Source organism: Lepidothrix coronata, unplaced genomic scaffold, assembly GCF_001604755.1.
Source record: "Lepidothrix coronata isolate B3197 unplaced genomic scaffold, Lepidothrix_coronata-1.0 Scaffold130, whole genome shotgun sequence".
NCBI lineage: Eukaryota > Metazoa > Chordata > Aves > Passeriformes > Pipridae > Lepidothrix > Lepidothrix coronata.
The window spans coordinates 1,635,213-1,657,149 of NW_016690310.1; the positions used below are offsets into that span (position 1 = coordinate 1,635,213).

A 21,937-nucleotide genomic window follows, 5' to 3' on the forward strand; every position below is an offset into this window, starting at 1 on the left:
GAAATATTCCTGCTAAGTAAACAAAAAATTACATCATTTTCATTTGGTTGTCTCAAGAATTTACTAAATAAATAAAATGCTTACAAAAATTATTGTAGAGGGCCCACAGAATCTTTTCAGTACATTAAGTTAAAACCCAGATCTGTATGCAAGCGAATTCTATTAGCAGTAAAACAGCATATTGTCAGCATTTCATGTTCTTGATATTGCCTTGCAGTGAAAATAAAACCTTGATTTGTTTTTCTGTGGTGCTAAAAGGGGCTAGCACAGCGAAGCTAAGCAGAACTCACATGACTAAGCCCCTCTAAAATACTTGATTATCTTTAACTCCCCAGTCTCCCTAATTGGAAAGCTGTTTGTAAATTTACAAACTCAAAGAATTTGTCTACCTAGACAGCATTATTAAAAGTAGGAAAACAACGCTGGCACAATTAATCTGTCTGAATGTTTTGATCCTATAGTGAAATACTTCAATATTGTGCATCCCAGTTGGATAATTTGGTTCCTAATTAAGATTTTAGTGTCTGGTTTGCATGTCTACAGCTGCAACATGGTGTCTGTGGAATGGTGTCACTTGTTTATTTACAAGTGGCACCTCCAAAAACGATGCTGGCTTTTAAAATCTAGTAATAGTTAAAACTTGAATTTTGAGGTCACACTAAATCTGGCATGTCATATGCTGTATTTTTTAAAACGATCCTACTGACTTTTCAAAAACATTTCTAAATGTGTGTTTCAGGCACTAAATTGAGAGAATCTCTTCCCATGACTGTTCTGTCTCACTGAAAGATAATAGAAATTCTGTACCTAGACAGGAAAACTTGGATAGACTTCTTGTGCTGTTTTATGTGCCTCCCTTTGCAAGGTCTGCAGCTGCAAGGGGATATGGCTTAAGCAGTGACAACAGTCTAGTTTTCTCTGAATTTTGTCACTACTGATAAGAGAGAAAGCTTGGGATGAGGCTATACAGTTTAGGATCTCTACTACAAAAAGCAGTGAATTAAAACTAGTTCTAGGTGAGCAAGTTTGACCACTGCAGCTGTACATTTTGGAGGACCTGGCCTTCATCATTCCCTGTGGCAACTGTTTCTAGTACCTGAGCTATCTGGGAATCTCAGTCACAGTGCATACACATTATCCTAGGCAACCATACAAGCCTGTCTTGCCTTACTCAGGCAAGTCTTACTCAGTGCAGACTTCTTTGCAGCCTGGTTCAGAGTTTGTCTTGGGGAGTTGGAACATGACAATTTGTTACAAAAACTCTTCTGAGAATATACTCAAAGCATGAACTGAAAAAGCAAAACCTCAGCATAGTTTCAGAAGAGGGTGAACAGTGATATGGAACAGAAAGGAGATGGCAGACAGCTACCTATGTGACAGTCTGTGCACAGCTGAAGGTGCCTGCAGTTTAAGAAAGCGAATGGGAGGATTAAGGATAAGTTACTGAGTTTAAGAGAAGTGCTCTTGTTCCCCCCCCCAAACTATTTCAGTTGTTCTTTTTCATAAGATAGATGGGATATGGAAACCACTTTCTACCCATCTCTTTGAGAGCAATGCTTTTGAGACTTGCTGTTTTTTCTGTTGCATGCTAGACCTCAGTGTTGCATTAGATAGTGGGTCCAGTTAATCTAAAGTGGAAAACTTGATCATGTTTAAATTGTCAGCCTCCAACAAGGACAACCTTATTGTGAAGAGTGGTGTCATATCTTACTGTTTGGTGGCTGTGAAGGAATGTGTGACTACCACTAAGTGGTTCTTTAAGGTGTAGGGGATTTGTAAAGATGCTTTTCACCAGCAGTTCAGTAGTTAAGGTGTTTTTAGCCCAGATCCACTGCCCTTTTCTAGCAGCTCTCTTTGAAACAGTTCCAGTGAGCTCTTTCATAAGGTTCTTAAATATTAATGGGGTTCAGAATAAAGAATTATTTGAGAACTGTGTTCTTACTTGTCCCTCTGTTGGCTTCATAAAGCTCTTCCCCAGGAAGAAAAGAAGGAAACCTGAAAGAACTTCATTGCTGGCTGCCTTTGGAAACTCTTTCAGTCCTTTCTGTGATCAAAGAGGGAAGAGACACCAAGTTGTTTTGAAAGGCAGAGCAGCTCTTCACATTACAAGCTCATCGCCATGGGTCATTTCAAGCTTTAAGCAGATGTTATGGATATTTATTCAGGGGAGATTGGGTAGAATCTTCGGGTTTGATCAAATCCTTTCTACACTGAAAAAACATGATTTGTTGGGCCTGAGCACTCTTAGTGATGGGGCTTTTGCACTAAGAAGTACCTTGGCTCACAGACTGCAGGCCTGCCCTGTGTGTGATTGTATTGCACAAACAGAAGTGACAGATGCCATTGCTTACAGTTCTGCTGATGTTAATAAACTGATTTGAGTTTGAGCACATGTCCAGGGTGTTCTCTAGAGCCTGTAACCAAATGTGGGTTTTCTGACGGTGAGACAGTATGGACCCAGGGATGTATTTTCTCCCGTAGTAGCAAGCTGATGCAGCATTTCTGCTGAATTCTTTGGCTTTTTCTATTTGGGGACACATTTCAGGCCTCCCCGAGGGGTAATAAAAATGCAGGAGGAGGATTATAATGGATTCAGTTTTGTCCTAATCAAACTCCAATGGCACTGTGTGGTTTACTTGCATTCAACTGAGCGTGATAAGAGCAAGGTGATGCAGCTGAGTCCCAGTCCCAGCTTCCTCCAGGCAGATCCTAGGACAGCAGAATGGGGGGAAAAACATCCGTCATTTTCTATCTCATGACATTGATTAATTGGTCAGAACTGCCTCTCTGTTACTCGGTTGCACTGCTGTTGTTTGCTTCAGCCCTCAGAAAAGTCTTATTCAGAAAGGCAGATTTAATGTAGTTACCACATAAGGAAAGTGGAATAGAATGCTTTGTTTTATTAACTGCCTCTACAAACAGAATCTGAATGTTCTGTTCTGTGAAGTCAGCTATAATTTATGGAATTGTATTAAAAATTTTGCTTCATTTATACTGTTGTATTAATGTTTTAAATTGGAAGATTGAATTATGGATTAATTTAAATCATTGAATTTTGGTTCTCAGAGGCTCTTTAGTCTTACTGAATTTTTATCACAGGATATTAAAATAAATAAATAATTTTGTATCAGTTTTGAAAATCTATATGTTCAAACTGGGTTAAAATTCCTACCTGAGATGAAACTATAATGCCTTTTTTTTAACCTTGTCCTTCTGTCTGTCAAATCTCTATTTAAATAATCTGTGAAACCATTTTCAAAATTCTTTGCAAATTGCACTGTGTTATGTCAGTAATTTGACTCCTAATAACAAAGCTGCACAGGAATTACAGTGGAATCTCCAACTAACTGTTAAATAATTAAAAAAAGTTATCAAAGAATATGGGTTTTTTCTGATCCTTGGTACCACAGTCATTCTTATTGATAAGCTTTCTTTGATATTTATGCTGCAGCCTTTGACAAAATATCCTGAACTTATAATGTGGACCGTCTGTCAGTTTATTGTTTGTGGATGTGACTGAGAATTGTGCCACATGGAGAACTCTTAAATCCTTCCTACATTTGAAATCAGTTTAGTTATGAAATTGCTGTTTGTTTTCATTTTTGCAATAAGCTTTTTAGCAGAACATTAACATTGGCTTTTAAAATCACAGTAGGTAATGAACAGCAGGAAATACTTTGGATTGAGTGAGATAGAAAAGTAGTAACAGTAGGTATGGCTGGTGTGAGGGATGAAAATGAATGGGGCAAAGGAAACCTGATAGAAGAATAACACAGAACTACTGCTGTAGGTTGGGATCATGCCCTCCTGTAATATATTTGGTAGATTCATCTGTTTAGATGTAGTTCTTGTGGGTATAAAATGATCGTTTGAAGAAGCTCAATAGGGGGCTTCCTAAATGTACAAATTTACATATTTGTGTTTTGTTATATTGTATATTCCTAAATTTGCAAATATACCTTAAATTGAAGGTCTTAATAAGGACTGAAAATAAATTGAGATTATTTTCTTCCCCTTCTGTGTGAAAGCACTTGCTCTGGATGTAACTGACGGACATACCTATCAGGTGTTATGGTCAAGAGAGCCTGACACTTTGTAAAACAAAACTTGCAATTAATAATGTCTGTACCTGAAATGCCATGAAGATTTCTCTTAATATTTTCTGCCAGATAAAAACATTATCCAATTAGAGCTTAAATGAAATGCAGCACAAATGCAAACCACAAGGCATATACAGCAGAAATAGATTTTGTGGTTACGTGGTTTTCCTCCAAGGTGGTTAATATCGTTTTCCCCAGTCACAAGTGAAATATTTGGCATAGCAGCTCTTTGGGTGGGCCATCTGAGAAGTGAAGCATCCAACAGAACTCAGCACCTCACCAGGTTTAACTGCAGTTAGTTTGACTTGCTTAGGGCTTTGAAAACTTAAAGGAAACCTTTGCAGCCTTTTTAATTCTGATTAATTTGGAACAGCTTCTCATGCAACATGTGCATCTTTGCTGTTACTATGTGTGATTCAGTGCAGTAACCATAATAATTTCCTTTTAACTGTTGCAGGAGAGGCCCTGAGAGGGAAGATCGTAGTCCGCAAAAACAGAAAGGATCCACGGTCCCTCCTCATAACCCTGTCAGTGAAGGACATGCAGCAGACCTACAGCCTCCAGTGAAAATCCTGGGCACATAACTTGGGGAGGTGTTAAAGTCAAATAACTGTTTTTAAATATCCCAAAATGGCAAACTCTTGGATTTGTGTGCGTGTATGCACACACGGGAATATGAAAAATTTGCCTGGAATTGAGAGAGCACTGTTTGGATGCTTTTGCTCTGGGACATGGAGGCTGACAACAAAATTGGATTCTGTTGCTTCCCTTATGTGAGGAAGGCAAGAAAGATGGGTTTGGGTTACATGAGACTACTGGGTGAGAAAAATGAGTGTGAAGTCTTGCTGTGAGGAACAGTAAATATGATCTCTCAATATTGTTTTATTCTTCCACTGGCAAAATCCTTGCATAATATTTTTTTATGAAAGAAGGAGCTAAATCATGTGCCAGTGCACCTCAACAGTATCTGGAAAATCCTAATGGGACTAATTTTGGGATTCCAAAGACCATATTTTTAATACACTTCTGTAATTAAAAAGTTGTACACAGTTACATTTATCTAAATAAATGAACCCAGTATGGTATAGAATGCAGTTGCCAGTTTCCTTGTTTTCTGTGTAATTGGAAATTCTCCTGTTTATCCAGTGATGGCTTATGTAGTTGTGCCTACAGTTTTTTCTGTACTAGCCTGTTGAGGCATAGGTGGATGGAAGTATGTATTTTAGCAGCTTTAGGAAAAATACTGGAAACAAAGAGCAATTGCTGAAAGGGTGGATTTGGTTTGGCTTCTTACAGAAACTCTAAACAGTCATGGGTTGACTGTTCAAGGGAGGAGGGGTTTCATGAAGATACTCGTTCCTGTGTGAAAACTGCTTTCATTTTGGGTGGTCTTGTTCAGGGCCCTTCAACTTGAATTTCTTTATACTTCTGCAAATTTTATATTTGTATAAATGTTGCCATAGCAGGCAAGAAAGGAAGAAAATGCACAGGGCGAGTCATGCAAAGCCCTGTAGAGAGTTTGTGTGGCTCAGTAGCAGGGCTGAAAATGAAAAAAAGAAAGTTGAAAATATGTAAAAGAAAGAAGTAAATGCTATTGTAAAATAAATAAATAAGAATTAAGCCCACAAACTGCGTAAAGAACAAAGGATTTGCTATCATTAACCAGAAGGAAAATGTCCTGAAAAGACTAATTAACGTAAAGCCTGAGGGAGGGTCATTTGATGAAGGCTTTGGAGTTTCAAAGAACTTTAAATACATGAGTGGACATTGATCTAATAGACAGGGTCTCACAGCATCCTGGAAGTAACCCATCAATTTTAGATGGCTTTTTTCAACCTAGCAGTTGAATAATATGGGATTCATCTGACAGCACAATCAGTTATTTACATTTCCTAATTGTAACTCTAAGAATTAAGTGTTGTAGGAAATGTGATCAATAAATACTCCTTTAAAGGGATTTTAACGATTTAGGCAGAAAAGTGGAAAGTAATTACTTAAGAGTAGAAATGCCCTTGAATTTGTCCAGTGAGAGATAGCAATACTTCATTCAAAATGTGATCCTTTGTTCTAAGGCACATGGTCAATGTGACCAAAGATGCAAATGATCTGTAACTGAATTAAGAATAAATAAACGAACCACTGTGACAATGGCTGGATGGATCAGTTCTGCGTAGTTTCATGGAAACATTTCTTTCTCCAGGTGATGGTAACAGCTTGTCTTCCAGCTGCCTCTGCTGCAGGCAGATTCCGGGTCATGGCATCAAGTACTTCTGCAGACCTGTTTAAGACCTGTGCAGACCTGTTTAAGAAGCGGCTGCAACTCATTGCTGTGGAAAAGCAAACAGTATCATCCTTATCTTATGTGTTTTCTTTCTAGGGAGGGTGAAGACACTAATGCAGATTTATCCATGTTGGTTGTTTGTGGTCTCCGTGTGTCAGTTCTGGTTATGTTGAGATGCACAGGCAGAGTTGTGCTTCAGCACGCACATTTTCAGCTCCTCTGCTCATCTTTGCAACTTCTGTTTTTCTCTGTCCTGGAGTTACAAACCCCTAACCCATCTGCCAAAGAGGAGGTGCACATCCTCTTTAAATTCCCTTTGTGATATGATGATAAAGTCCATTGTAGTTGTAGAAAATCTGTTTGTCAGTCATTGGTGTATAGATTTTTTTAAAATACTTTTTAACGACTGGGATAGTTGCAATTTCAGACCTGAATTTATTACTTCAGTGTGTGCTCCTGTATTCAAAAAAGAAAGAAAAAAGTAAATTGTAGAGAGACTGAATTTCACTTATCATCTGACAGCATTTGTCTGTTAGACCAGCTCATATAAATTGAGCTGCTCATCTCACAGTATTTATTTTTTAGCAGCAACATCTTATGTGACAAAGTCTTCATTTTTCCTTTTTCCTGACTAAGAAATATCAAAGTGATATATTCTATGGGAAAGTGTCTTCACTTGCAAAGCCAAGGAACCTGTGTGGTAAATAATAGCAGTGTCACGTAAGTGTGTACATGTGTATGTCTCCAGTATTTATACTCATACATGATCAGGTACGCATCCATACTGCAGGATATGGAAATTTTCCAGTTGGCACCATGCATTTTCAAAGGACCACATACTAATGCTAATATTTCTCAATTCATATTGGGCTCACTGAATGTTTTGTAGTTAAACTATGTTTTTCTGTAAAAATACACTTGTAGATTAATTACTATGATTGCGATCCTATTGCATTATCTTTGATATCCCATAATTATTTCAACACTATTGAATGGGAAATCATTTAGAAAAAAATGCTGGTTTGGCTAAGAATGGTTTGGTGGTTGTTTCTTTTTATTGGGAAAGTCTGTTTTGCCATGCTTAGTAATGAAGTCCAGTGGTTCTGAAGAATATTGAATGGACAGAAGTTTTTTATGTTTAATCCAATAGTTAACCTTTTCTCAAGGAGTATTCTTAACTAGCAGTTATCAGTCTCTATTCAAGCTTAAGTAATTTACATTATACTTAGCCCAAGGTCAGATGTGTTAAAATTAACTAGTGATTCATATAAGTTCTGTTAATATTCAGATAAAAATTGAAGGTTGGCCTGCTTTCTTGCAAATCTGTGCCCAAAGACTGAGTATTTGAAGATAAATAATCCACCTGAAAATAGTATTGGATTTTCCCACAGCTCCACTTCTTATTTAGTTGTTAATGGCGTTTGGTGTTGGGTTTTTTTTAAATCTTGTCTTCTGCAGTGCTTTTAAATGTTTAGCTAAGCTGTAAAACTATCTTCCTGCTTCTACCCATCAGAGAGCAGCTAAGCAAGACAGACAAACTTGGAGGCTTCTGGTCCTTTGCTACTGAATGTCCCTTCAGTGAGTGAGCATCATGCTGGGGTCTCTTAATAGGATTTTTGTGTGCACACCTCAGTTTGACCTTCTAAATTCTGTCCTATGGGATGTGCTGTAATGAGACAGATCCAGATAAAAGCAAAACCTCAATTTCAAATAAAGCTCTACAGAGGATTCAGAAAGCTGGTTTGGGAGATACAGTTGCTAACTTAAAAAGGTAAGCTGTCAGTGAGGTTTTAAGACTTTTCTTTCAAGGATGTTCCTCTGCTCTCTGTTTAATAGTGCCTGAAGTTCCCTGTAGTAATGGCTTTTAGCATTTTCTGTGCCTGGTTTAAATTATTTGAAGGAAAAAATTGCAGCAGTGTGTCTTTGCCGAGGTTAGTGGAATGACACAGCCTGGCTATGACTGGCTGTCTGGAAAAAGAAGGAGGGGGAGTTGGAAGATCAAGAGTTGCAAGTAAAGGCTTACTTCACTTCACTTACATCACTAAAGTGATGATGATCTTATTTTTAGAGAACAGGTTTAGAGGTACGATTTGCTACTGCTTTTACAGCATTGATTGACTGCATAACGGAATTTAAGGGTTTTCAAAGGCAACCAAAAATAAAGTCATGGGCATATCTCTGAATATACAAAATTACTAAGAAATTACAAAGAGATTTTATGTTATTCTGCTTATCCAGGTATTGGCAAATTATAATGCTGGTGAAGAAGTGACATCTAATTAAAAGACAAATACCACATTATAGGGAAAACAGAGAGAAAAGCTGGCTTTTCGTGACATGAGCACTGCAGACAAATTTGCAGAAGGGCTTATGTGATTAAATAGGTGTAAAAAACATCCAGTTGGAATTACTTTTATATAGCTGGACTGGAACTTGAAGATGGTTCAGTTTTCCAGGTTTAGTAAAAGTTTAAACACCTACTGTTTGATATACTTTTTTTACCTTCTATAAAATTCATAGGTAGATAATTAACTTCATAGGGAAAAGCAGTCTTTTTAATGGTACTGTTGAGCAGCAAAGACAGAGGGGTCAAGGAGAAGCCTTACTGCTGGTGAGCTACTATGCACATAGAAATTAAGTTTTGTTAATAGATTACTTAAAAAACTTGTGCTTTTCCAGCACATGGATCTGTAAGTAATAGCCTGTTCCCTGATGTGTACCAACTGGCTCTGAATCTTTATCTGCTTTGCTAATTCTCATATATCAAACTAGAAACAAACTTCATTTCTATGCCTTTCTGAATGGCAAAGAGTGTTACTCAGTTCTTGGAATTACTAATGCCTCCAGGTTCCAGCACTCTGAACTCTTTGGTGATCAATGAAAAAGATTCATCCCATGGAAAAACTGTACCATGAAACAATCAACTTACATATTTATAACATTTCCGTTGCTGTTCCTGTAACAATTAGCCAAAGTAAAAATAAAAGACTCTTAATGACAGTGATAACAAATTAAAGAGGAATAAAGCTTACTCAACATGTTAATTCTATTTTCCACTTGGGTACTACTCAAAACATCAGTGCAAACAGAGTGAGAGCAAATATGTCCCATGGAAAGCAAACTGACTGAAGTTAGGCTTTTACAAGTGAGAGCTACAATCCAAATAAAATTATTCTCCTTGGATTCAATTGGCAGATGCTACAACAATCCTGCTTTAGATGGTGGTCTGAGAGGCTTTTCAAATTATTTTGTTTTCTTCAATGGAGAAAAGAGCCAGGTGAAGCTGGGGATGTCCGTTTTCTCAGGTTTGTTTTTTTTCCTGACCACTCTACCATCTTGATACGTGTTATGGCCTAAAAAAAAAAAAAAAGGAATAGATTTTTCCAAAGAGAGTTTCATTAACTGAGAGAGATCACATCTGTTTACCTGAGTAATGTGCAGTGAGGAGCAAGGCCGTGAGTGATTCAACTACCCACATTTGGGAAGTTACCATTGCTAAATCCCATCTCATGGACTTAATGCCGTGCTACCAGAATATGGTCTGTGCCATATATGCTCCCCTTGGTATCACTACATCTGGCTTCATTTTTTTCCCACTTGAGCAGGTGATAGTCATAGTATGTATTTAATGACATAGATTTTTAAAAAAAAAATCTTAAAATTGACACAGTTCATCCAGTATTGCCCATTAATACACATTTGCTTAGCTCTTTATTACCATCACTCTCTAGTACTGCTATTTGCAGTAGTTTTCATTATAAAGTTAATCTTGCTAAGAATTAACAGCTTTTACTTATATTTCCCTGAGTGTTGCAGATTGCCTAGATGAAAAAAAGAGTTCTAGGATGGCAGGAAAGGAAAGTGAGCTGGTGGGAGCCACTCCAGAAGACTACAAGTCCTGGGTGGCACTTACCTCAAAGAGCTCCCTTGAAGGAGTGTTGATCCACTTTGGGTAATGATGGTTTAGGTAATTAAGCCTGAAATACAAGTAAGATTCAGTAAGTAGAATTGAATTTTGATTTAACCTTCTGATGGGTTATTCAAAGAGAAGAGCACTGAGAAAAGGGAATTTCTTAATAATATTGACTCCTGTCACAACACTGGACATTCTTGAAGCAAAGTCTACTCAACTGGAAAATTGGATGTGAGGAGCAGGAGGACTTCTCTGTGACTCAGATGCTAAACTGTGCTGTACTGCTTGCTTGGGAATTAATACAAAGCCTAACACTGAGAAGAAAAAGGAGCGGAAAGATAGGTTTCTTGCCTCCTATTAATACCTGCATTGATGTTAATTTTGGGAGCATTGTGTAGACCCCAAAATGGATTTAGCTTAGAGAATAACAGATATTATTGAGTTGTGTCCGTAGAGGTAGAAATAACGCTCTTGCAATTGGTCTGCATGTGATTTTGACCACCTTTAGGGTATCAGATGACAGACTCCAGACTGTGCAGCCTTGCTGAGGATGGGTATCCCCAGTCTTTTTTATTTGTCACCTGGACCAAACCAATGTCTTTTGTAAATGACAGCAAATTGCAGCGGGAAACACACTGCCATGGAAGGAAAACAGAAGGAGAGGGGTTTTGTTGAAATGGACGCATTGCCAAAGAAGCTTAGGATTGTAAAAACCATATGCTGTTGAGGTAAAAATGGCAAACTCCTTCTTTAACTATCCAACCATTAAGCTCTGATCAAAATTTTCTGAAGTGACTAGTGATTTTGTTTTTTTTTATTTATTTATTGCTCTGATGAAACTGGGATTTATCTTTTTACAAAAGTTTACCTTCCTGAAAAACCTGAGTAAAAGCCCCTTTGTAGTGCCTTAAGTGAAAGGTAGTTTGTTTTCTCTAAAACAGACTTCCTGAGTATTATTTCTCCAGAATAAGTTGATCTATGTTTAAATATTTAAAAGATGTTGTGCTTTTTCTCATCTTCCTATATTAAAAAACCACAAAAACACAAGCAGATGATACATGCTATAAAGGAGGGAGTAAATACTCAAATTTCATGGCTTTCAAGTTGCCTTTTAATCCATTACTTTGGTCAATTCTCAAGTTGAAACCTATATGTAACATCTGGGTAAGGAAAACACATAGAGTTAGGGTTGTGGTTGAACCTATTCCTTAATGGAATTTTATGTTTTTCACACAAAACTGTTTTTCTGAATCGGATGTTTCATGCCTGACTTATTCATCCATGTGACAGTTAATTACTTTTGAAGTAATTGAGACAGTATTATAGAAGGAAGTGGGTAAGGGAGCTGTCAGCAGGAAAACCTTCACAAAATGAACATTGTAAGATCATCTGGAACAGGTTGCCCAGAAAAGTTGAGGATTCCCCATCCCTGGAAGGGTTCAAGGCCAGGTTGGATGGGGCTTTGAGCAATCTGGTCTAGTGGAAGATGTCCCTGTCCATGGCAGGGGGTTGGTTCTAGATTATCTTTAGGGTCCCTTCCAACCCAAACTGTTCTATGACTCTGTGATCTCACAGTCTGCTTTTGTAGTTGCCATGTGAAAACATTGCTTGAGTCAGTGGAATAAGCAAGGAATGGCTGATCTGTTACAACAGTGTCGCCATTTCTCTGCTCATGTGGATTTATTCCCAGCAAGAAATTGTCATGGTAGTCCACAGAGTTGGGGAAAGACATTCAAAAAACTTACATGAGAGTTTACTAGGTTTTTGATGAAACACTTCTCTTTGATGTGCCTGCCTGGACATGGCTGCTTTTCCTGAGTTCTGCCATTGCTCCTCTGGGGCCACTCTGTGCTTGAATGTTTTCAGTAACCTCCTGTATTTGCCCATCATGTTACAGCACTGCGAGCGAAGTGGAAACCCTGCGTGTTAGTCACTGTGCCCAGCTAATACATTATCAGTGGAGTAAACCTTGTTTTCAATAGGTCATTGCTAGTCAATCTGTTTTTCAGCATATTCTGTTGTTGCTAGCTGTGTATTTAAAACACTGAAGTGTACTGATCCTTTGGAAGAGAACAAATACATGTTTTCAAATCTCCTTCGCCATCTGCATTCCCTGTTTGATGTGTGCAGCTTTCGTTATCTGGGGAGGAGGGGAAGTGCTCCAGCACCAAACTTTGACTTGTTTGATGTGTACTATGCATTAAGCAGTACTTCACCAGTCTCTTTGAGAAGGTGGCGTGGTGGAGAACCAGAGAGGCTGGGGAACTGGGTAGATCTATCATGGGCTTTTTTTGCACAAAATATTTTAAGTACAGAGTCTCTTTCCAGAGTGCCTCACCTCTACCTGCTCTTCCCTGTCTTCCATAAAGAATAAAAACTTAGATGGAGTGAGCCAAGTGTCATTTACCTTTTCTCTAAAGATGAAGCTGAATTGAGGAGAGGGATGCATAAGCCTAACTGGTAACAAGAGCATAGATGGTAGGAAAAGTTAATAAAAGGCAGTTGGTATGGTAATCATCTCAAAGCACTGTGTGGTTTAAGAAAACATCACCAGATCCTATTGCCTTTTCCTGTACTTCACAGAAGCCTCAGCAGGTCATATTTCTTTTCCTGCAGTCTGTTGCAGCTCACACTGTGAAGCTATTTTTCATGCTCAGTAGCATGGGAAGAGAAGAGAGAGTATGAGGTATCACCTGGAGGATTTTTACAGGGGGTTACATGTGGATCTGATGAAGGGCCAGGGGGAGATCGTGAAGGGGACTTTTGATCTTTCTGTAGTACATTCTGTGGACTGCAGTTTGCACTAGCTTGCTTCCCTCTGATTGTGTGGGATTTGAAAGGGATAAATAAACGGACTGTAGCTGTTAATAGCACTGGTTCCACATACAAGCTTTCTAGGCTCAGTATGTTCAGTGGTAATCACATCAAAAGTAAATACTGAACATGCATGTATCCCTCTTTCACTTGCCTGCGACTGTCCAAGGGGAAGCCATAAGTTCAAGTCCTCTTGCCTGTTGTATCTAAATCTGAGTTTTGGAGCAGGTTTTGGTGACCTTGCTAGCCTAGAGAAAATAACCAAGAATTTCTGGATCAGCCCTGTTTGATCCCCACCGACTCTGTTGGCTGATATCATGAGCTGCTGGTAGTTTTCAGATCATCTCTGCAGAATACACAGTTCTGTCTTGCAGACCTTATTGCTACTTCTTCTTGAACTGTACATTCATTTCCAGTCTGGTTTTTGTTTATTGGGTTTTGGGGTTTTTTTCCCCTGTGTCTGACACATGCTCCCAAACTGTATTTGTCTCAATCCAAATTGTGTTGAAGTGTGTCTGTATGCTCTTCCACTTTCTTGAGGGCTCTTTGCTTTTCCCCAGGATCAGTGCTGTGTGATACCTGGAATTTGTTTCTCTGTCTGCTACAGTCCAAGCTGACTTGGTTTCTTTATGCCTGAAGAGTAATCACCAATAATTGTCAACACCAGCAGAAAGTTGGAGAAAGAAACATCTGGCCAAGTTCTGTGAAATTCCCTAGGCTAAAGGCCCTAGACATCAAAATCAATTTGATTTGTCTGTCTAAATGTTATTGCTCCAAGTTGAGTAATGATGTGTTGCTTGAAGATGAGTAAATTGGGTAGAAAGAGGCAGGAGGCATCCTCTAGATCTAAGGTATCTCTGTGTTGACAGTTTTGTAACAATTCCTGTGAGGTAATGACTGCCACTCTGAAAAAGTTCCTCTGATATGGGAGAGATGAGGGTGCTGACACTGGAATCACTGGTTGGTCCTGGTGGCTACATTGCAGACCTCCAGGCAGGCAGAACTTGTGTCTGGGGTTTGGCCTTCTAGCTCATCATACCTTACAAGACCCTGGTTTGAATGCAAGTCAACCCCCCGACTGGGTCTGACACCCATGATGAGGTGGCAGAATATTTCCACTGTCAAAACATGTCTTCCAAGCACATCATCTCACTAAATATGATATGAAAGGGCACCCAAAATACTTCTTAGATTTCTCCCCCTAACAGGAAGACAAAAAATGCTAGAATATCAAGCACACACATCAGCTGCTTGCTCTCTCATTGCACAGTGTCTAGAGAAAAAATAAAATAGGTAAGTGTCAGAGAATGAATCCATAAGAATGGATACAAATCCATAAAACTTCAAGGGCCTCTTTTGAATGAAGAAATCTTGCTTTCTGGCTGTCTTTTGGTTTTTGCACAGATGTCTCTTGAGTCAATGAGTCACGTTTTCACCTTTTTTAAAAGGAGAGTTGTGTGTGAGCAATGGCAGGACAACATGGCAAAGTCAGCAGAGATTCCCTCATAACTGATGTGTTTATTGAGGAAAAGAAAGGCAGTTAGCTGGGAATGCCTGAGCCCAAAGGTATTTGTAGGAGATGCTTTACCACTTTCTTTTGGTTTAATTACTTAAACATGTGAAACCTTATCCTGGCTGCCAGTATAACCACATACTCATGAAATTGCATAAAATGAAGATGTCTAATATTTTTTAAAGTTAGTTATATAGATGTTTTTATCCCAGACTACTGATATTTAATGAGAGGTCACATGAGAGGATATGAAATTGGATGAAGTCCTTGGAGTCAGACCTGATCTCAGATGAATATATTGCTGAGCAGGAGGAGAAAGAATGGAGGTTGCTGCCCATGCTCACTCAAACTCTCAGTTGAAGTGATGTGCCTGAGGTCACCTGGGGGACTTGAGGCAGAGCTAAACTCCAGTCTCACATCATCCTTGATAGGTTCCTCCCTTCCCCAGTTCATCCATTCCTGCCTGTTTGTCTGCTTCTTTAGCTGCAGAAGAGAAATGATGGTATTTAGCTGTATTTTGCTGAGCTTTTTGCAATGCAATGAGAAAACTACCTCTGAGTGTCCCAGATAAATGGGCTTTATTAGGAGACTGTAAAGAAAGATTAAATGAACAAGGTACTCAGGAGAAACTGAGGTACCTCTGATGATCTCTTTTTTTGTTTTGTTTTTACCTCTTACCATCTCACTGACAAGCATAGGAGTGAGCTGAGAACCTTGTCAAGAAAATGGTCTTGACACTGAAGTCAGATTTCAGTTTTCCATTATCTTAGATAGTGGATCACCTTGAATTTTTCATATGACCAAGGCATTAAGTATATTTGGAGTGGAACTACAGTTGAAGTTACCCAGAATGTCAGAAGATGAAGCACAGGAATTAACAAAGTGATCATTTAAACAATGAATCTGGTACCTTGGGAGAACAGTGTCATTCTAATTACTTGGAAATTTATTCTCAAGGAAATCCTTAAACCTAATTCCAGTTTATAAACTGGGAGAGGCTTCCTTGCTTTTTTCATTTTTAAGCAGTTCAATGTCTTTGATTTAAACCAAATACCCTAAGTGGAAGGCAGAGATCATTCTGATGATATGTAAGTTTTTTATTGCAAAAAACATTGAAGTTCTCTCTTCAGAATTAAAGTTGAAGGTAAGCTACAAGTCGAGTCTAGTTCAGCATGACCAGATAAGCACTGAGGGATTATAGAGCAGAGTTCTGTGCTTAGTGAAGTGCAGACACTATGGGATTATGTAGTTCTGACTAACAGCTGAGGAGACTTTGAATAAGAGCCACATGTGTACAAGCTGTAAGCCAGATTCTCTGCTGTGATGGCAGCCCCTTCGAGCCATCTGATGGTGTAATGGAGCTGAAAAGTGGCTCTGTAATAAATCCCCATCTCCTGCTCCTCACCTCTGGGGTGGTTCCCAGCTGCACAGTGTTGACATACATGGCACTCTCATACCTAAGGCTCAGACCCCAGAATAGGGACTCTCTCTGGATTTACACTGGGAAACTACTAAGGATTGAAGTGAAGTATTTCCACCAGTGTATTCCCACAGAGCTATTCCAAGCATACTGAGACCGATTTGATTCAGAAAGGGGAGTAATTACTGATGTTCTCCAAATAGATGGCCCAGTGAGAGAAGCTGTAGCTGAAAATTTGGTCTTAGCATTTATTCTTCAGCCAAAATAAGGTTAGATTTAACTTATGACCTTAAAAGTTCACTGCTTATGAATGTCCTACAAACTACTTACATCTCAATGCTGGTTGACTTAGCAGTCCTGAACAGATGGGTTTCTTCAGCTGGCACTTAGCAAGATGAAAGGTGGGACTTTTTCATGCTGGCAGACAGATCATAGTTTTGTTATGTCTGTGTGACAGTCACCATACCCAGTTCACCCTGTATTGGGGGATTTCCCCTTTCACAGTGAAAGAGGAAAAAAAGTATTATGTGGAGCACTTTTGTTTAAACAAACCTAGAACTTCCTATGAGAGACCACAGAAGCAGTTCAAGGGTTTTTTTTTTCCCAATCAGAATCCAAATGACTTGCCTTGTGAAATACTGAAGTAGTTACATTACTACGTTTATTATGTGTTTTCTTAAAGTAGGACCAGGTAGTCAGTATTGCTGACTCCTGGGAAAGCTCCTCATAGAAGTGCATGCCATGAATTTTTGTTTTGACTCAACAGTCAAAAGTGAAAAAGGCAGTGAGTGAAAGGTGTTAAAATGGACTGGCTGTCTGCTAGAATCTGGTTGGTGTGATAGTTGTGGTGTCCTCACAGAGAATCTAGTTAGAAAATCAACTTTCTCTCATTTTGTGATGTTTACTTTCCTGATTTCTGATCAAGATTTCGAACCTTAATGTGTATTCACATAGTAACACGTGACTGAAATACCACAGTTTGCAGAATTGCTCTTTTCAGACAGTGTTGTTTAGGGTGTTAATCTCTATTAATATTGAAATTTAGCTGAGCTGATGCCTCATGGCTCAACGAGAGTCAGTGTGCCAAGCAAACCCGCCTCTGCAGGTGGTTTAGGCACTTTTCTGCAGGTGAACCTTCCCTGTGAATGTGCTGTGATTCAGCGTCCCCCCATACGCAGTTCCTTGTCCCTAATTTCTCTGCCACGTTCTATCTGGCCTCGGGATTGCTGCCACACTCTCCTCAGCCATGATCTGCTTCTGTTCCAGTCTCTCTGTCCCACAGCTTCCACAGCCACTGTCCATCACCCCTCTTAGATTTGTGCCAAGACTGAGATAAAGTGACCTGGCTGATGACACCCAGAAGCACTTGGATTGCTCTGCCAAGCCTTTCTAGATGTGTTCCTGCAGCTCTTCCTGCACAGAGCCAGCGTAGATTCAAGGAGGCTTATTTGTTTGTTCTCTGTCCTAACAGACTTCTTGTGTATTTGTACAATTAGAAGAAACTACTGCTCTTAATCCAGTTTTGAGCACCACTAGGTCTTGTTTATCTTGTTTGCAATGTAAGGACAGGTACAATCTTACCTGATGAGGGGGCAGTGTGACTGGGCTTGGCTAAGCCTGGAGCTTACTGTGGCACCAGAAAAAGAATATATCCTTGACTTGATTGCTCACGGGTAAATCATGGAAATCTATTTAGAGCTCTAAAGAGCATCTGCTTTTTTTTTTTCCATTAAAGATATGATTTTTTTTTAATGCCCTGTTCTATTGCAAAGTGGAAGTTCAAACCTGTGGTATTATGCCATATATTGAGACTATGCCCCGTGTTTAAGGCAAATGAAGAAACATGCATATCTGGGTGAAATAGCTGTTAGCAGCATAAATGCCTGGACAGTGGTGCAGAAATTTCCTCCAGATGCCTCTGTTTTCCCCCCACCTGATCCCCCTTTCTTTTAAGTCTCTTATTTACAGTAGTCTCCACTGAAGGAGTTAAACTTCTCAGGGAAGAGACTCCTTTTATAATAAGGATACCAGACCCTGACAATTATCTGAAAATCCAAAGGCCTTCAGTGAGTTATGTGAGTTCAGGCAATTGGAAGGAAGCTAATCAGAAAGTGTACAGTGGAGCTAATAAATAACAGGATGAGCCTGAGGCATTTCACAGGAGAAGAATAACAGGTAATTATCACCTGAAAGATTTTTACAGTCTCTTCATTATTTGAATATAATTAACTGAGAGAGGCAAAATGCTGCAGCCTGGTAAGGTGAATCTCTGCCTTAAGAAAGGGTCCATGCTCCCTGCACGGGAAAACTGTTCAGTTGAGTTAAGGCTATACAATTTTTTGTATATAGATAGAATTAAAAGGGAAATACAAGAAATTGAAGGTGAAATACCCCTTGGCAGGATCTGGCTTATTGATATCTGCTTTTGCTGGTGCATATATCTATCTCAGCTGAACGAGTACAGTACTGCTCTTGGCTTTGCATTATAGATTGCTATAGTTAAATCATAATGGTTTTAAACCATTGTTGGTTATAAGAAAAGCTATAATCTTTTTTACACATATATTACCTTTCCCCTGTTACCCAAAACCGTGATTTCTCTGCAAGATTCCAAAGCCCTGGGTGAGGCCAGGTTTTTTCATCGAGGAGTAGCTGTGCATCCTCAGAGAACCGCCGGGGATCTGCCCATCTCTTGGGCTCCAGAACTACAGGAAGAGCCCTTCGCACTTGCCGATGACTTCCCTGAATTCAGTGTCCTCTGCCCACGTAAGGGACGCGATCAGATGAAAAACACATTTGACTGCAAGTCAAATCCACAAGGTACTTGGTCCAGATTGAATCACTGCATTTCACAGCTAACGTTTAACATCTCTAATCTAATTACCTTTCTGTTCAATCAGGTTGTTCAATCGCAGTCTTAAGTGGTTATTTAAAGGCATTCCCCGGGGTCTTCACACCCTTCCTTGTCCTCGCTGTTGGATTTGCCCTTTAGGTTTAAGGGAGAAAAGAGTGTAAATGGCCGTCTGCTAAGCAGAACTCCCACCGGAGGGGTTTTCTTTGAGTTTTCATGGAAGCTCCCTGACCAAGAAAAAGAAAAAAAAAAAAAAAGAAAAAGTGAGCCCAAGGAGGAAACCTCCCGCGAGGTGCACGAATTAATGTGCTGTGGGAATTGCTTGATACAAGCTGCTTTCCTCGTCCCTACACTTTAGATGGTGGCACTTGCGGAGGTCGCAAAGGCTGCGCCTGGGAGTCGTGGGAGAAGCCACGGGGGAAGAGGATGTGGGCTCTTGCTGCGGCTGCCTCCATCCCTTTTAGGCAAACTTTCCACTGGAAAGGAAGGATTTAAGATCAACGACTGCAATGCTTAACTCATAAAGTAGCCAAGACGAGGGATTTTAGCGCAGGGACGGGAACTCTGTGGGTGCCTGTGGGGGTGTTTGGGGTGTTTGTGGAGAGGTGTCATCGCTTGCTCCTGTCGTGACTTGGCAATTTTCCACTGAGGCACGGCACGAATGCGGCATAAAGACAGGAGAGTGCGTGTGATGAGGGGGACGGGGCGGCGCGGGGGCCCCTCCAAGCCAGCGGGGGCGGGGGCCCCGGCACAACCCGACAACCACTCCCGGGTTCAGCTCTCCCGCCCTCGTTTGTGTATTTGCTTATCTGCAAAGAAGGGGCAGGGGAAGAGGAAGGATGGCCAGCGAGGAGAGAAAAATAAATCAATTGCTATTTTTCATCTTTGACAAAGTAATTAAGACTTGCTCGTCCGCTCCACGAACCACGGAGGGCGCCGGTTTGCGGGCAGCCCCGGCCCCGCGGGGGAGGCACCGCACGCAGGGGTCCCCAGGGGGCTCTTTCGGGGAAGAGAGGGACTGTCTTTCCTTTATTTGGAAAGACCACGAGCCCTCTGCCCTGGAGCAGCCGCCTTCTCCCCCAGCTTCCTTTGGGAAGCAGACAGGATTCCTTCAGGCAGATGATTTTTACGTCGAGGGTGGGTGACTTCCCCACGGCCCCCGAGGGAGGGATGTGTGTTTGGTGGGAGCTGCAGGCAGGTGTTTTGCCTTAATCTCTTAGGGACGTGTTGTGGGCTGGGAGGGGTGGTTCGCCTGCGGGACGGGCGTTTGGGAGGGATGGTGAGAAGGAGCTCGGAAAAATCATTTTAATGAACCTTCTGGTTGTTAACTGGGAAGTTAAAACCCCACACTGGAGGGATTTGTTTTGGTTTTGAAAGGAATCGGAAATCCAAACTCGGGGTTTGGACCAAGAGCAGGTGTGTCCATCCCAAACCGCGAGGGAGAGGGCAGCGGCAGTAGGGAGTCGGGCTATACGGCCCCGAGGGCCAGACACGGAGGGATAGGTCAAGGGAAAATGTTTGGAAGCAGAGCCGTGTTTCTCCGTGGGTTTCCCTCTTGATCAAGAATGGATCCTTGGCTCTGGTCCTCAGCGAGAGCCTCCGGCCGTCCACTTCCAATAGCCTTCCAAGGGGCACAGAAGGGTGCTCTTGCCTTTTCTGAAAAGAAAGGAGATCGATTCCCCTTTTCCAGGCGTGAAACTTCGATGTCACATTTCAGTGCTGATGGAGAAAGCAAAAATACCGCTTGGAAAAGAATGTGAAGGACGAGTTTTGCCGATTTTTTGAGAAAACAAAATAAGTCAACTCTGTGGGTCCAGTAGAGGTTTGGGGGCCTTGACGACCAAAATACTTCTTGGACTGCTGCCTTGTCGCTTTTGATTCGGTCTGTACCTTTAGAGGCATTAATGTAAGCTGAAGGGCAGCACAACGGAGCTAACGACCAGAGGTTGGAGGATGCTTCGAGAAGGAAATACTGCAAAATACCACGGATTTCTTCCCCTCCCTACTATAGATAGCTTCTGTGTGCACCCCTCGATTTCTGAATAGACCCGTGGAGAGTACACAGAGTCATAGAATGGCTTGTCTTGGAAGGGATTTTAAAGCTCATCTAGTTCCTCGTCATCCCTGCCATGGTCAGGGACACTTTCCACTAGACCAGGTTGCTGTTCTACGCGGTAGAAAAGAGGCAGAAAAGTGTCTTTGAAGACAGGAACATGCAACAGTCCACACACACGGGGTGTGGGTGTTTGTGTAAAAACACCTACATGTGCATATTGCAATTAACTACCTGTGATGTAGGTAAGCTCCTATGCCTGAATGTGTTCGAAGCAAGATCACAATAAGCAAACGACAGCCGTGTTTAAAAGGTGCTCTGGAGCTCTGCTATAAAGCAAAAGCATTTTTCAGCCGGGAGACAGAGTGATCTTCGAAAACCGATTTTGAACGTTCTGCTTTGCCAGCTCCTCGGTTTTCGTGGGCCTTTCAATAACTCTCCAAGTGAGTCTCAGCTGACACCCGCAGTGACGAGGTGGAACGTGGAGTTGGAGCGGGCGCTGCGGGAGCTGCCTGCGGTGGAACAAAGCTCCCCGGTCCCTGACGGGGGTGGCAGCTCCCGGTGGAGCCAACGGCTCTGCGGAATGGTCTGGCCTGCTGCGAATTTTTTATTTATTTTGTCCGCTGAAGCAAACGTTGGTAACCCGTAAAATCAAGGACGTAGAAGAAACGCGTGTGATGCTGGCGAGTTTAGCCCCCTCCGCCCCTCCCTTCCCCCGCATGGGCGCACACACTTCACACTGCTTACGCTAAAATGTAAGGTACTCTCCGGAGGAGCTGACGCCAGCAGGATCTATGCGGAGGAACGGCACCTCTGACGTTGGAACAACTGGGAAGGTTGCTGAGGGAGCACCCCAGTTTGCCAAAGCGCTTTTTGTTTTTTCGTCAGTGTGAAAAAAATTATCCTGAGAGCAACCAATCTTTGAGAAAGCCCCTCAAATAGCAACACGTTTACGAGAGGTGATTATGTATGAATTACTTCGTTACAAAAAC

General features: G+C 40.9%; 1 protein-coding gene across 1 annotated transcript in view; it reads left to right on the plus strand.

Moving 5' to 3' along the window:
• Positions 1-4,957, plus strand: part of PRMT3 (protein arginine methyltransferase 3) — a 60,903-nt gene extending 55,946 nt beyond the window's left edge. Inside the window, exon 15 of the mRNA XM_017826809.1 lies at positions 4,558-4,957. Within this exon, the coding sequence (XP_017682298.1) occupies positions 4,558-4,667 (110 nt within the window). The 3' untranslated portion in view covers positions 4,668-4,957. The remainder of the gene's footprint in view (positions 1-4,557) is intronic.
• The last annotated feature ends 16,980 nt before the right edge of the window (positions 4,958-21,937 follow it).